The 14,867-nt window shown below is 42.9% G+C and overlaps 2 protein-coding genes and 1 long non-coding RNA gene across 3 annotated transcripts; all 3 read left to right on the top strand.

Moving 5' to 3' along the window:
* Nucleotides 1-36: 36 nt before the first annotated feature.
* On the top strand, nt 37-5,419 carry LOC135336716 (uncharacterized). The gene is made up of 6 exons (XR_010394912.1): nt 37-179; nt 234-367; nt 453-2,576; nt 2,996-3,071; nt 3,140-3,224; nt 4,598-5,419. It is a non-coding gene; the product is annotated as an uncharacterized LOC135336716 (long non-coding RNA).
* A 4,120-nt stretch (nt 5,420-9,539) lies between these two features.
* LOC135336367 (uncharacterized protein K02A2.6-like) lies at nt 9,540-11,652 on the top strand. Its single transcript, XM_064532130.1, has one exon. The coding sequence runs from the start codon at nt 9,703-9,705 to the stop codon at nt 11,650-11,652; it is 1,950 nt and encodes a 649-aa protein (XP_064388200.1). The 5' UTR covers nt 9,540-9,702.
* A 26-nt stretch (nt 11,653-11,678) lies between these two features.
* LOC135335710 (uncharacterized protein K02A2.6-like) lies at nt 11,679-13,847 on the top strand. The gene has a single exon (XM_064531255.1). It carries the CDS (start codon nt 11,924-11,926, stop codon nt 13,436-13,438), a length of 1,515 nt encoding a protein of 504 aa, XP_064387325.1. The 5' UTR covers nt 11,679-11,923; the 3' UTR covers nt 13,439-13,847.
* The last annotated feature ends 1,020 nt before the right edge of the window (nt 13,848-14,867 follow it).

The following is a 14,867-nucleotide window of genomic DNA, read 5'->3' as shown; positions in this document are numbered from 1 at the left end:
AAGTTTCTGCTATCAGTGGCTACCTTTGATTGACTACACAATTTAATACAAGCGCTTGATTAGACCATTGATTGCCAGATACACTTGGTAGAGTCTATCCTCAGACTCTGGCCATCGATCTCTTGTATACTATGCTCAGGGGTGTCCACAAGTGGCTGGGCCTGGGATGTATTGTCAAGGTGAGCGATATAAATCAATAATACCCTTTCATCATTGGAAATTGTACACTATAGCCTATAGCCCAATCCTTGGTATCTGGATCAAGATATGACATTACGGCACTGGTACTGGTGTTGTGATAGCCTCCTTCACCGGCCTTCAAGGAAGTGCGGCCTGGGATCGTGGCTAGTTTGTGTGGACCATCACTGTGAGTTACAAAATGTATAGTGGAATTGTATAGTGGAATTGTATAGTGGAATGGTGAATTTAAGTTCATACTAATTTGTATACAGGAGCAAAATGGAACCTTCCCCTCCAACCCCCGTCGTACTCCTCCTAGCTGATGGGTGTGAACTAATTGAAAGAGGATGCCCCAGTGCCACTCGTGTCCTTCCCAAGGGTCCGATCTTATAGAACTACCTGCACTAAAACTACGGACGTGGAATGGCTCTTTCAACACTTGTGGTTGCTATCCTGACCAGTGACGTCAGGATTCTACTGTCTCTTGATGCACTGTGAACACACAATCTTTGTTATGCCACCTGAAGGCTTAGCAGGCATATCCAACGCAGTATTTATTAAGTCTTTCTGGAAGCTCTTGTTTGAGATCTTCGCTTCTAAACATCTGCATTTTATTATGGACACAGTACTGCTGTGCACAGTATTAATTTCTAGTGTCATTATATCATTATATCGCTGTATTTTTAGCCAACTGTGATAAACTGAAGATTTTACAGTCATAGCTGATACTTACCAGTTTCCAGTCACGCCCAGATACAATCAATACCAGGCCGAGGAGGCGACCTAGCGTTCAATTAGAGACGGATCGGCCTGGGATCGAGGCTAGCAGTGTGGCTACTTTACACACATACCCCGCTGTCAAGTTGACAGGCTAAAACCAGCTAGTGTAACTGACACATGAGTAACAGGTAAGGCTATATAAGGCTATATAATCATACACACACGCTTACGTAGCATGGCTGCAAGCAAGGCTATACACACACCTACACACACCCATCTGGGAACAGAGAGCAACGGGTAGGGCTATACACACACCTAAGTTGACAGCAAGCAAGGCTTTACACACACACCCCACTGCCTAAGTCGACTGGCCTAAGCCAGTGTAACTGACACATGGGAACAGAGAGCAACAGGTAAGGCTATACAAACACATCTAAGTTGACAGGCTAAAGGCGGGAAACAGCAAGCAAGGCTTTACACACACACCCCACTGCTGAAGTCGACTGGCCTAAGCCAGTGTAACTGACACATGGGAACAGAGAGCAACAGGTAAGGCTAAGTTGACAGGCTAAAGGCGGGAAACAGCAAGCAAGGCTTTACACACACACCCCACTGCCTAAGTCGACTGGCCTAAGCCAGTGTAACTGACACATGGGAACAGAGAGCAAGGCTTTACACACACACCCCACTGCCTAAGTCGACTGGCCTAAGCCAGTGTAACTGACACATGGGAACAGAGAGCAACGGGTAAGGCTATACAAACACATCTAAGTTGACAGGCTAAAGGCGAGAAACAGCAAGCAAGGCTTTACACACACACCCCACTGCCTAAGTCGACTGGCCTAAGCCAGTGTAACTGACACATGGGAACAGAAAACAACAGAAAACAACGGGTATAGCCATACCCTATACAGTTGATTGGCTAAAGGCGGGACAGAAAACAGCTAGCTATACACACCACACACCCCTAAGCCAGTGTAACTGACACATATGGGGAGAGAACAATATTATCTGTAGAAGCCTGACCATCCTCTCCCCATGGATATCCACTCGACTCGTTCAACTCAGACGTCTAGTCTATAGACTCGCAAGCCGCCACTGTTGCACGCGAACAGTACTGAGAAAAATCTATGCTCGAATCAAGGCAGATTTAGACTACAACGTCGAGGGCGGCACTTCCGATATCTACACATGCGCAGTATTATTAGGAGCACATGGTCAGCCAGCTGCACAGCACAGTACACAGTTCTCTAGCTCGATTGAAATCAATGGCTCGCAACTTAAACCTAGAAGCTTTTGACTTAAGTGATCATGAATTAAGTGATAGCTGCAGCAATGGATCATTGGATAGGCGGCAGTACCCTGGTAGTCAAAAGAGACGGCGTCCGGCGTTCGCTTCCAGTTCTAGTGAAGACGAGGACAACGATGGCCTAGAACAATCGTCAACACCACCCAAAAGAACAAAGAAGAAAAAGAAGTCCCTCCAGGCTGCTAGTTCTACCAGCTCCAATGTCATGATTTTAAAGGAACTACAGAAAACTAACTCAGCAATTGAAAAGCTTGTGTCTACAGTAAAGACTACCCAGAGAAGAGTAAGAAATGTTGAAGAGCAGATTTCCAGCTCGTCTTGTAGCACTCCAAAGAGGAAAAAGAAAAATGTCCCTGATGAAGTTAGAGTAAGTTAATGCGTTAAGCTTCACCACTCGAATTTAGTTTGTTGTACGTACGTGTCCAATTTTATCTGCCAACCTACACCCAAAATGACCTAGTTTTTGGGCATCCAACCAGTATACTGTACTGGTGCATGGCCAGTGTACGGAATAGTGAGTGGCCGCATTTCAGGGCGAGTTTTGTCTATATATTTTCCCAAAGAAATTACCCACTATAATTAAGGTTAACACAACTCTTCCGGCCAAGCTGCACTATCCCAATGGTGTTCAAACTACTGTAGCCAGCTGTAGGTGTCTTCTACATGTTTAAGCAGTAATTGAGAAACAAATGAACTGCACATAGTTTTTGTTATAAATATTTACAGTACATCAAGATGCCGGGACAATCCAATTATTGGGGTATATAACTGTTTTTCTCACTGCAGCGTGAAACAAGACGGATCTACGGTGTGCTGTTAACAGAGGATCAGAAAACTTCCTTGGGTGGAAAACCGAGCCTGGGTAATTAAGTGTCTTATTTTTCTTATTTTTCTTGCCAACCTTATTCATGATTATTGTAATATTCAAAGATGACCAAAACCAAGTGACTTTGAATCGCTTACTCAAGGAGGTTAAAGGCTTTAAACTCGGGATTCCTCACTGAGCATATCAAAGGTACAAAAATGATCAACTGATTTAACTATGGGTGTTTTCATTATGCCTCGGTTCGCATGCGCACTCGAAGTATACGGTAATGTGTTTGTGTACAGCTGCTCAAGGATTTCTATAGGCTTCTAATCATCATTTCATCATGTCTTCTTGGCTTAATGTTATTGCAGCCTTTCAGAAGAGAGTAGCAAACAGAAGAGAGTAGCAAAACCTGTCCATGGAGTGTTGCTACTACAGTAGCAGCCAATATAAAGTACCCGTTCCGCAGCTAGCTAGCTAGCTAGAACTTTTACAGCAGTTAGCTTTTAGATATTATAGCTAGGTAGCTAGCGTTTTCTAACCTTGTAGAACAGAGATAGAACTCTATAGAGACTGCAGACATCCTTTTTGATGAGAGACTTTAAGAAGAATTATACCTGTGAATGGTGCGCGTTTTACGTCTTTGTTGTAAAGCTAGACATAGCCATAGCATAGCTAAGTAAACTAGCTAAGTAAACTAGTCTAGCTATGACAGTCGAAATCACTAGGATTGTCTCTTTGTTCGTTTTCAAAAACTTTTCTGCAAAACGTACTTGCAACGTGCAACGGTAATTAGCAATGGTAGGGTAAAAAACGGAAACGTCGCGAACGTACTACTACGTAAACGGAACAGGTACTTTATATTGACTAGTGCACTAAAACGCTAGCTACAGTGCAAAAGTGAGATTAGAGCTGCATGCTAGCTATTGTAGGCTCTACTGATCAGCAGCTATATAGACTTTGTACTTTTGGCATTCTTTTTAGCATCAATCATGGTCGATCATTTGAGTTTCCCTGTATACAGTAAATTACCCCGTAACAACGTATTATAGCCATAACTAGTATGATAGAGAGTATCGAATGTAGGCATACTGTACATCCTGTACATCAGATGTATGCGGAGAGTAACGTGACTTCCTGTATCTGTCACAAGCTTGGAATTTGCACACTGACCAATCCAAGCGTGGGTGATGTAATCTATCAACCCATCCAAGTGTGGGTGATGTAATCTATCAACCCATCCAAGTGTGGGTGATGTAATCTATCAACCCATCCAAGCGTGGGTGATGTAATCTATCAACCCATCCAAGTGTGGGTGATGTAATCTACTTTCTTGATAGATTACATCACCCACACTTGGATTGGTCAGTGTGCAAATTCCAAGCTTGTGACAGATACAGGAAGTCACGTTACTCTCCACATACATCTGATGTACAGTATGCCTACGTTCGATACTCTCTTCTCTATCATATACTCTTGGTATAGTTAATGTGACATATCCACCGAGGCATCAGCACCCGCGGTGTTTTCAATTTAATGTTCAATTATGAGACAATAACTTGTTGTTTATGTTTGTGTAGACGCTGCTTATCGATTTTATCGTTCACGTAACGAGGAGGAGCCATCTCGTAGGCGAGGAAAACTAGGAGCCAAAAACAAAAGCAAAAGAAAACATGAACGGCTTGCGAGGGTATGTATAATTGTCCTGTGGGTGTTGTATGATGCATCGGCTTGCGTGCTATAGCTGGGTATGTTAACTTCTAAGGGTGTACTGTTGTATGGTGCATTTCGATGGCCTTGCTACAATTGCTCTGTGAAAATTTCCAATTTGTGCAAATGTTCCTATTAGGCAAGGCATGGTAAACATGTGGCGTAGTCGCTAGAAGTATTGGCCCTCAAAAATTACCTGCTATGCCTCTCTGCAATATCCGATATTTTGAATATGCACTCTTCTACAATGCATGGCATTCCAAGTAAGCAAAACTATAGGCATAACTCGAGAACCAATCATTATTTTGCAAATCCACGAATTACATCAGAAGCCCATAAAGAGAAGGACTACGGGGATCACGTTTCGTAAGTAGTTATGACCGCATCCTGAGGACTTCTAAATCACGTGGAAACTCCGTGACTAGAAGCCTGTATAATTATATAGAAACTCTTATTTGCACTTTATTGATTCTTGAGCAGCTGTAGCAGTCTACACAGACAGACAGACACAAACACACTACCGTACGTATACCTCGCTTGTGCATGTGCATGCGCACCGAGGCATAACGGCTTCCTGTGCAGCTTGCTTTCCATTGAGGTATCAATCAGCAATTAGCACCCGTTGCACTTTGAGTCAAGTAGTACACTGTACACAGAGCTAGAACCCTTAGCATGCACTGGCTACAAGCTATATGCGCACAAGCTTGTCGTTCGTTGAGACTGTTATAATTAGCTATATAGTTAGGTAAGGTAGCTTTATAGGTATTTTTCATTCCAAGTGCATGATTAAAATTTTAATTATGCATTCGATTATGACAAGGTAAACCATCCTTCTCGTCCTGAGAGCCTGATGTATATTATTAATAGTGGACATACACTGATATCTTGTAGTTCTTGATTGTTATATACATGCACACGTCTATCACTTCAGCTATTCACATGCATTTCCATACACAGAAACTCCAGGAGCGTGAGGAGGCTATGTTGGAAAAAGCTTCAGATAAAGACAGCTTCAGATAAAGAAAAATGGGTAGTGGTGCTGTGTCCTCAACTCACTTCAAGTGATGAAAGCGATATAGATGATGATGGGACAGAGATCATAAAAAGGCATGCATTGCCCTGGCTCTCGTCTCGTCTTGTGTTGATGAGTTTAAAAGAAGAATTGATGATGCCAGCCTCAAAGACAAGAGCCCTCAAGCAAAGAGACAAACAAAGCAGAGAGTTGAGGGAGAGCTCTCTAGTCGGAAAACGCCTAGCAAAGAGAAGTTCCCTCCTTGGGCATTCGTATGATCATGACTATAATAAACTGTCTACATTATGCATAAAAATTATAGACAACATTTAGTCCCTATATATACATGTATTTCTCACTGTCTTATATCGAGATTATTTGGAATAAGTCAAATATATTTATAAGCGTATATTATGCATGCACCGTATATAGGTGTGGTCTAAGAGTATATCTGTTGTATAGTACTGATTCACTCAGCATGCAGTCGAGACATGCAGCTAGTTATACAGCTAGTTATACATAACTACACTCTATATAATTATGGCAGTGCACTTGTAGTTTACGTCATTCAACCTGATTAGTAGACAGGTGGTCTACCATTGCAATTGCATGCAGTCTATATTGCATGCAGTCTATATAGCATTCAACCTGACGCATATGTATTATTATACACTATAATTATTATACTGCTATAGCAATAGCTATATAGCAATCCACCTATCCACCTCACATGCCACTGCAGCCCAGTCGGACAGGTTTATATTAGTTTAGGTTATTCAACCTGGTGTAAAGGACACTAAAAGTCCACCTCACATGCCATTGTAGTCAGGACAGGTTTAGTTCAGGTCATTCAACCTTATGTAAAGGACACTAACAGTCCACCTCACATGCCACTGCAGCCGGGACAGGTTTAGTCCAGGTCATTCAACCTGATGTAAAGGACACTAACAGTCCACCTCACATGCCACTGCAGCCGGGACAGTTTGCGCTCTGGGAGGTACTTAGACTATATTTAGATCTAAGCCAGTAAGCCGTACGAGTAGTTTGCAAGTCAAAGAAATCGTTTCTAGTTGTCAATTTTGACAATCAAGCAGCTAAGGCTGCATTCAAGACAAGGGCTGAGCATGTACGCTCTGTGCTTTCTCTTGCTGGACAGCCAACCCTGGTTTGATGTCAGCCATAGAGGATGCTTGTATGTAGAGGATGCTTGTACCTTTATTAGGTGACGATGATGATGAGGAAAGATCTGTGATTAAAATGTTATTTCAACTTCTCTGTGTGCAACGAAAAAAGAAAGAGGGGGACCTGGGTGGTTTTTTCAATGAATATGAGGTATGCGACAAAAAATGGAGCCCGTTCTATTGACGAATGCTCCCTGGATTGGTCAATTTTGTGCCGAGGATGGTGTTGTCACCTTTTTCGTTTTCGTGGAACAATCTGTGTTTTGCACTGTGACAACCCTATCAAAAGCGATCTTCATAATTATTATGGTTTTCTCTGTTAATGCTCCCTGGATTGGTCAATTTTGTGCCGAGGATGGTGTTGTCACCTTTTTCGTTTCCGTGGAACAATCTGTGTTTTGCACTGTGACAACCCTATCAAAAGCGATCTTCATAATTATTATGGTTTTCTCTGTTTTATGTTTTTAATTTAGAATATAGCAAAGCAGTGCATGACCTCTGTATCTTTTTTCAAGAGTTTGTGTTTGGCCTTCCTCATAGCGTTTCAGGAAAAACTTCTACCTATTATTTTTATCCATCACTAGATATTCAAGCTTTAGCTTCATGTTAATCATGTAGCTATTGTATACACCCATTATGACTTACTCTTTCGCTACATGTACGTAGTGCTACCTCGTATAGGTTATTTTCAGTTTTAAGAACCAATTTGAGTCATTTTTATAATTTGCAACTTATAATTATGATGCTATAATTATTATTATAGCTAATTGTTATTGTAAAGGTAACAATATTAAATTGTTACTTTAAAAATATTCAATGTCTTAACAAAATGAAAATGTTAAATTTACATCTTGGATAACTCTCTATTAACTAAATGATAGTTATAATCATAATATACTATAATTAGTTAGTAAGAAACACCAATAATAATTCAGTAAAATAACACTTCATATTTTGTTATTTACAAATAACTAATGTTGTCACCTTTTTTAGAGTGTTATTTTAACAAAAAGATTGGTTACCTCAGTTGCAAAGTTTTTAACTAATTTTTTTGGTTATTATTTTTAACTAAACTGTTTTTACGGTGTACTCCCATGCCTAGAATGTGGCTTACCGATGGCTATTTGCATAAATCTTTGCAGCAATACGACAACTGTTGCCACGTGGCTAGTGCAGGAACTGTTAACTCTATGTGTGTTAAACATAGCGCAAACATAGCGCAAACATATTGACGTTGTGACGTCAACGTTCAAAACTATAGCAACCAGAGCAACTATACAACTTAGTACTGGTATCACTGCATTGTGGGTGATCACATTATGGAGGGCCCAGGAAACTGGTCGTATAACGCTGGTAGCTAGTGACTGTGTACATCGACCAGTATATACAGTATATAGTTGTAGTAATAAATCATGAGGGCATACTTTGAGGGCATAAGTATGCACATAACAGACACGTCAAAAATGTATGTATACATGACCAATAAAATAATCCTAAAGCCTACTAAGGCAAGGATGCTAGTTGCCCCCGCTACAGCCGCTAATTGGCTTCTGAGATAAATGAGATAAATGAGGAAGGCTGAGCTGCTCCACCGTCATAATGAGGGAGTCCTCAAGACCGATCCGAAAAGCAAACGACAAACCCACAGCTTCCAGCACTGAGCGGAGGCGTTTGAGAAACCATGGTTTCAAAGCTGGGCCTGAATCCTGCAGGAGGAAGAAGGTGTACGTGAGCATGGCCTGTACTGGGCAGTGTGTTGCTCTCCCCTGCCAAACTGGTCGCTTGCTTGAGATGTATTTGGATAAGTGACGGAGCTGTATAGCGCCACATCGCCCCATGAGAGGTGACGCTTCTGATCCCATTCAGAACCTGCTGTTAGTCACCCAACCGGAAAAATCCGAAGATGCTGCCGTGGCAATGGCCCAGAAAACCTGGCGGCGTCCAAGTGCGATGACTTGATCTGTCTCATGGTAATTGAACACTTAGAATTTTTTAAGGTGAAAAGAACCTGGCCAAGTCCTTGTTCCTAGGGTACATGGTAACAAACACCGCCTACCAAAGAATACCCTATCCCACGAGGAAATTGTGGTAGGTATTAAAAAAGCATAACCAATTTTACACCGAGATGCACGGTCTCCTTCTGCCACGCGTTCCGGGATACAGTGGCACTGATATCAAGCTGCGAGGCATTTGGAAACAGTACCAGAGTTCCACAATGGCAACAGGAGGAAGGGCGTCAGCATACTGGCAGACACTGGCAGACTCTTCTTCCTGCAGTTGTGGTGATGAAACCCATGTCCGTGGACTGGAATCAAGAGAGCCACAAACAGTGACATAGAGAAGTCGTCAGCACTACAGGTGCGTGTATAAGTTTAAACAATACATTTTTGACCACAACATTTTTAACCATTCTGTACATACAACATAATACAATAATAGTTATTGTTATGCAGGAGTACCTGGATCACTTGCATGTAGTTACTCTGGAGAGGTCACTCTACACCAAGCAGCTTCAACAATGTAAGGAGTCTAGCATTACTCAGTTGACAGTATTCTTACTGCTCCTCTGCTGTGTTCCTCCTAACTCTGTGGATATTGAGGCACACTTGTTGTGGTTTAGTTTACTTCCTGTTCTATGTGTACTATTTATGTACGTGTGTTCTCAATGTTTTTAGTCTCTATTAAACTGTCAACTGTAAACCAGTACTGAGTTGGTAACTTAGCGGTGAGTCCAGACCTAGCTAAGTTACGACATAAATTGGCGACGAGGAGTTAGAACTCTATGATGGCTACAGGACTGCTTGGGCACCTCGAGCAATTCGATCCAGCGTTGGAGGAATGGCCGCAGTATGTGGAGAGACTCGAACAGTTTTTTGTTGCGAACGATATCACTGGAGATGGTAGTGCTGTGAAGAAGAGAGCTACCTTTCTCGCAGTAGTGGGCCGTAGTGCCTACAATCTGCTGCGAAGTCTAATTGCACCAGCAAGGCCTGCAGAGAAAACATTTGAGGAGCTGGTGGAAGTGCTTACTGCACACTACAGTCCGAGGCCTACCGAAGTCATGCAACGTTTCCGATTCAACTCTAGAGCGAAGAAAGAAGGAGAGTCTATTGCTGACTATGTAGCTGCGCTGAGGAAGCTAGCCGAATTTTGTAATTACGGTGCTGCATTGGACAAAGTGCTACGTGACAGGCTAGTGTGGGGAGTCAAGGACACCTACATACAGAAGAAGCTGCTAGCAGAACGAGAGCTGACATTGGCTACGGCTATTCAGATTGCTCAAGGTTCTGAGACTGCAGAGAAGAACCTTCGTGAGATGGGAAGCGAATCCCATAAAGAAGGAGTACATTACGTCCAGAAACAGACGCCGAAACCGATTAAAACTAACTCGAAGTGTTATCGATGTGGCAAGACGAGTCACAGTGGCAATGACTGCCCGTACAAGGACTTTGTGTGTAGAGGATGTCATAAAGTGGGACACTTGCAAAAGATGTGTCGAGCTGCCAAGGGACGCCCAAACCCGAAGAAGTTCCCCCGACATGACAAGTATAAGAAAAGGGCTGGAATAAACCAAGCAAGAGAGTCTGGAGAATCAGATGACGAAGACTTCCTGCTGATGGTAGAAGAAGTTGGAGGAATCCACAGGATCTACCAGCCCCCAATAAAAGTACCCGTGAGTATAGAGGGTACTACTGTGTGTATGGAACTAGACACAGGTGCCTCAGTATCTCTAGTATCAGAGTCACAGTACAAACAGTTGTGGCCAGGGAGGAGCTTAGACCCATCTGATATCAACTTACAGACCTACTCAAAGGAACCCCTTGTAGTAATGGGAAGTTTTGATGTTGAGGTTGTGTATGATAACAAAAAGGTGACCTTACCTCTTGTTGTTGTTCAAGGGAATGGACCTTTGTTGTTTGGCAGGAACTGGCTAAATGCTATTAAGTTGAATTGGTCTAACATTCACTATACCCAAGCTCCAGGTTTACAGGACTTACTGGCCAAGTACCCCGATGTGTTCCAGAAAGGACTGGGTACGTACCAGGGACAAGAAGCCTCCCTTGTAGTGGACGCTGATGCTGTTCCCCGTTTTAACAAAGCCAGACGTCTTCCATATGCTATGCGAACGAAAGTTGAAGAGGAACTGGAGAGGCTGGTTCAGGAAGGCACTCTGAAGCCCGTGGACTATGCTGAATGGGCCGCACCAATTGTGGCAGTGTTAAAGAGTGATCGAACGAGTGTGAGAATATGTGGCGATTTCCGAATGACAGTTAACCCCGTTTCTAAACTCCATCGTTACCCCCTGCCGAAGGTGGAAGATTTATTTGCAACCCTGGCTGACGGAAAGATCTTTACTAAATTAGATCTGACACAAGCTTATCAACAGTTAAAGCTTGACACCCAATCTCAGAACTATGTGGTAATCAACACCCTAAAAGGGTTGTTCCAATACACGAGATTACCTTTTGGAGTGTCATCAGCCCCTGGCATTTTTCAGAAGACCATGGAGACCCTGCTACAGGGTATTGCTGGGGTAGTGGTGTATTTGGACGACATTTTGATCTCTAGTGCAACCGAAGCGGAGAACCTGAAATCACTCGAGGAAGTGTTGAAACGCCTATCCGAAGCTGGTTTGCGAGCCAAACGAGGCAAGTGCACGTTCATGGCTCCATCTGTCCCTTACCTGAGAAAGTCTGTGCTGTCCAGCAAGCACCTACCCCTACCAATGTGACGGAACTGAGGTCCTACATTGGTCCTACATTGGATTGATTTCTTATTATGGGAAGTTCCTACCGAATCTAGCCACTCGCTTAACACCATTGTACAAGCTGTTAAACAAAGATGTGCCATGGGAATGGTCATCTGAGCAAGAACTTGCTTTTAACAGGTCGAAACAGCTGCTGACATCAACAAATCTGTTAGCTCATTACAACCCCCAATTACCTATTGTTCTGGCCTGCGATGCCTCTGCATACGGAATTGGAGCCGTACTTGCTCACCAAATGCCTGATGGTACCGAGAGACCGATAGCCTATGCTTCTAGGACTTTGAATTCGGCTGAAAGAAATTACTCGCAGCTTGAAAAGGAAGGACTGTCCTGTGTTTTCGGAGTAAAGAAATTCTATGCATACCTATTTGGTCAAAAATTCACTCTAATTACGGATCACAAACCGTTATTGAGCCTGCTGAGTGGACAGAAACCAACCTCATTACAAGCCTCCGCAAGGATTCGTCGATGGTCATTGGCACTGTCGATGTACGAGTACGAGCTGAAGTTCCGAAACACTACAGCTCACGGTAATGCAGATGCTTTGAGTCGTCTGCCCTTAACTGACACTGTTCCTGATGACCGAACACCACCAGAACTGGTGCTCTTACTGGAACATCTCGATTCCTCACCGATCACGGCTGCACATATCAAAGAGGCTACCAGACGAGACCCAGAACTCTCTACTATTCACCAGTATGTGCAACAAGGATGGCCACACCGTTCCGCCATGGAAACCAGTCTAATGCCCTTTTATGAGCGACGAGAAGAACTTTCAGTACATGATGGTTGCTTGCTGTGGGGAAATCGTGTGGTGGTACCCAAGACCTACCGAGGTGATGTGCTCGTACAACTGCACGAAGGACATCCTGGCACCACTCGCATGAAAGGACTATCGCGTATGTATGTGTGGTGGCCTGGTATTTCGAAAGACGTCGAAGAGACGGTACAAGATTGCATTCCCTGTCAACAACAACAGTCAAAACCACCTGTTGCTCCACTCCATTCTTGGGCTTGGCCTACACGCCCGTGGGCCAGATTGCATATCGATTATGCTGGTCCCATTCACGGACAAATGTTTTTGATTATCATTGATGCCCATTCAAAATGGATTGAAGCAATTCCAACATCTGGCTCGACATCCCGAGTAGTGATCGAAGAACTACGGGTTTTGTTTTCTCAATTTGGCCTACCAGAGTGTGTTGTGTCTGCCAATGGCACATGTTTCACTAGTGCAGAATTCAAAGGATTCCTGAAGAAAAATGGTATCAACCAAATTCTGTCTGCCCCTTATCACCCCTCTACAAATGGCCTGGCTGAACGAGCAGTGCAAGTAGTTAAGAAGGGACTTAAGAAGGAAACAAAAGGTTCGATGCGCAGTAGACTTGCAACGGTGTTATTTGCTTACAGGTTAACTGCACAGTCAACCACTGGACAATCCCCAAGTGAACTTTTGTTAGGTCGTCGACCACGATCTCGTCTAGATCTGCTTAAACCGAACACAGCAGAGAGAGTTGAACGTCAACAAGCAAAACAGGTGAAACAACACGACAACCGTGCTCGCGAAAGAAGTTTTGAGCCCGGAGATCTGGTGTATGTCAGAAATTACCAGTCAGGAAATCGTTGGTTACCGGGTGTGATACAGGAAAAGACAGGACCAGTATCGTTTCGAGCGAAGATGCAGAATGGTCAAGTGCGAAGGTGTCATGTGGACCAGGTTCGGAACCGAACAGTAGACGAACCTACCTAGCCAGAAGAGGTCCCTATTCCGAATGCAATTCTTCCTGACGAATTGACCACACCGTATGCACCTCAAGCTGATAGTACTCCTGGAAACAGCTCCCCTTCACCTGAAGTTGGTGTAGAACCACCTGTCGACGTCCCTAGTCAAGGTGTTGTCTCAAAACCTGCAACTGCGATTAAAGTATACCCTAAGCGTAACCGTAAGACTGTGGATCGATATGAACCTAAATGGTAGTTATTGATTGGAAACTGGTATTTTATTGGTATTGTTTTGTCATTAGTTGGATGATTTTTGTCATTAGTTAATTTTGTGAGTCCTCACTAAAGGAAGGAGGAATGTTGTGGTTTAGTTTACTTCCTGTTCTATGTGTACTATTTATGTACGTGTGTTCTCAATGTTTTTAGTCTCTATTAAACTGTCAACTGTAAACCAGTACTGAGTTGGTAACTTAGCGGTGAGTCCAGACCTAGCTAAGTTACGACAACACTACTCATTTGATTTTGCACAGCAGGTACTTTAGTGCAATTGAATTCCTCTATCAATAATAATTACTTATACACACACACATACATACACGCACAGTACCACCACGTGTGAGCTTACACACGTGTACACAACAAAACAAAATTACCCTCGCACACACACTGAAAATAGAAATACAAACTTTCTTATTTTTGTTTTGTCCACAGGTCCACTACCCTGGTCCAGTGTTTTTCCTGACCCCAAGGAGTGTGCCCTTTTTGGTCTCCAGAACGAGAGGTGTTCTTCTTAATTGATGCGTCTGGAGATTGTGGGAAGGGGGCAAACACGGTGATAAGTCTACTCCACTACTACTTTGAACACCATGGTCTAGATACGTACGTAAAAAAATGGGTTGAAATAACGAATTGCGTTTTGTGTGCAATTTTGCAATTCATGCAATTCAATACTATGGTGGGTTCAATCATGCATATACAGTATTCATTCAAGACCTGCAATTGTCATTCAAGATTTTCTACAGTCATTAAAACAGTCATTAAAACACAACATGTCCTTTGCTTAATGCACAAAACTGCACAAAACTGCTCAAAATTCGGAGGTCGGCAACGAACCCCTGACCTCTCGTTAATTTTCGTCAATCAATGTCATATTTCTGGTTTGGGAATCACCTTACCACTACGGAGTTGAGCATACAAGAACAGCATGCATACAAGAACAGCATGAAAAAATTCAAAAAAAAATGTTCGGATAATTTTTTTCCTTAAATAGTTTTCTATACTGAACATTATAAGGGTTGTTTTCCTAGGCCCTGTCACAATTATTAGTACCAGGTGTTGTTTATTTTGTTACAGATAATATAAACCTTCAAATGAGTGTGGCATCCGATGACAATGATATCATGTCTTATATCTCGTCAGTGAGTGGCATGGATGACCTACCACCACTGCCATGCATG

The sequence above is a fragment of the Halichondria panicea genome, chromosome 5, assembly GCF_963675165.1.
Source record: "Halichondria panicea chromosome 5, odHalPani1.1, whole genome shotgun sequence".
Classification (NCBI taxonomy): domain Eukaryota; kingdom Metazoa; phylum Porifera; class Demospongiae; order Suberitida; family Halichondriidae; genus Halichondria; species Halichondria panicea.
This window is presented reverse-complemented; position numbering and strand designations above follow the sequence as displayed.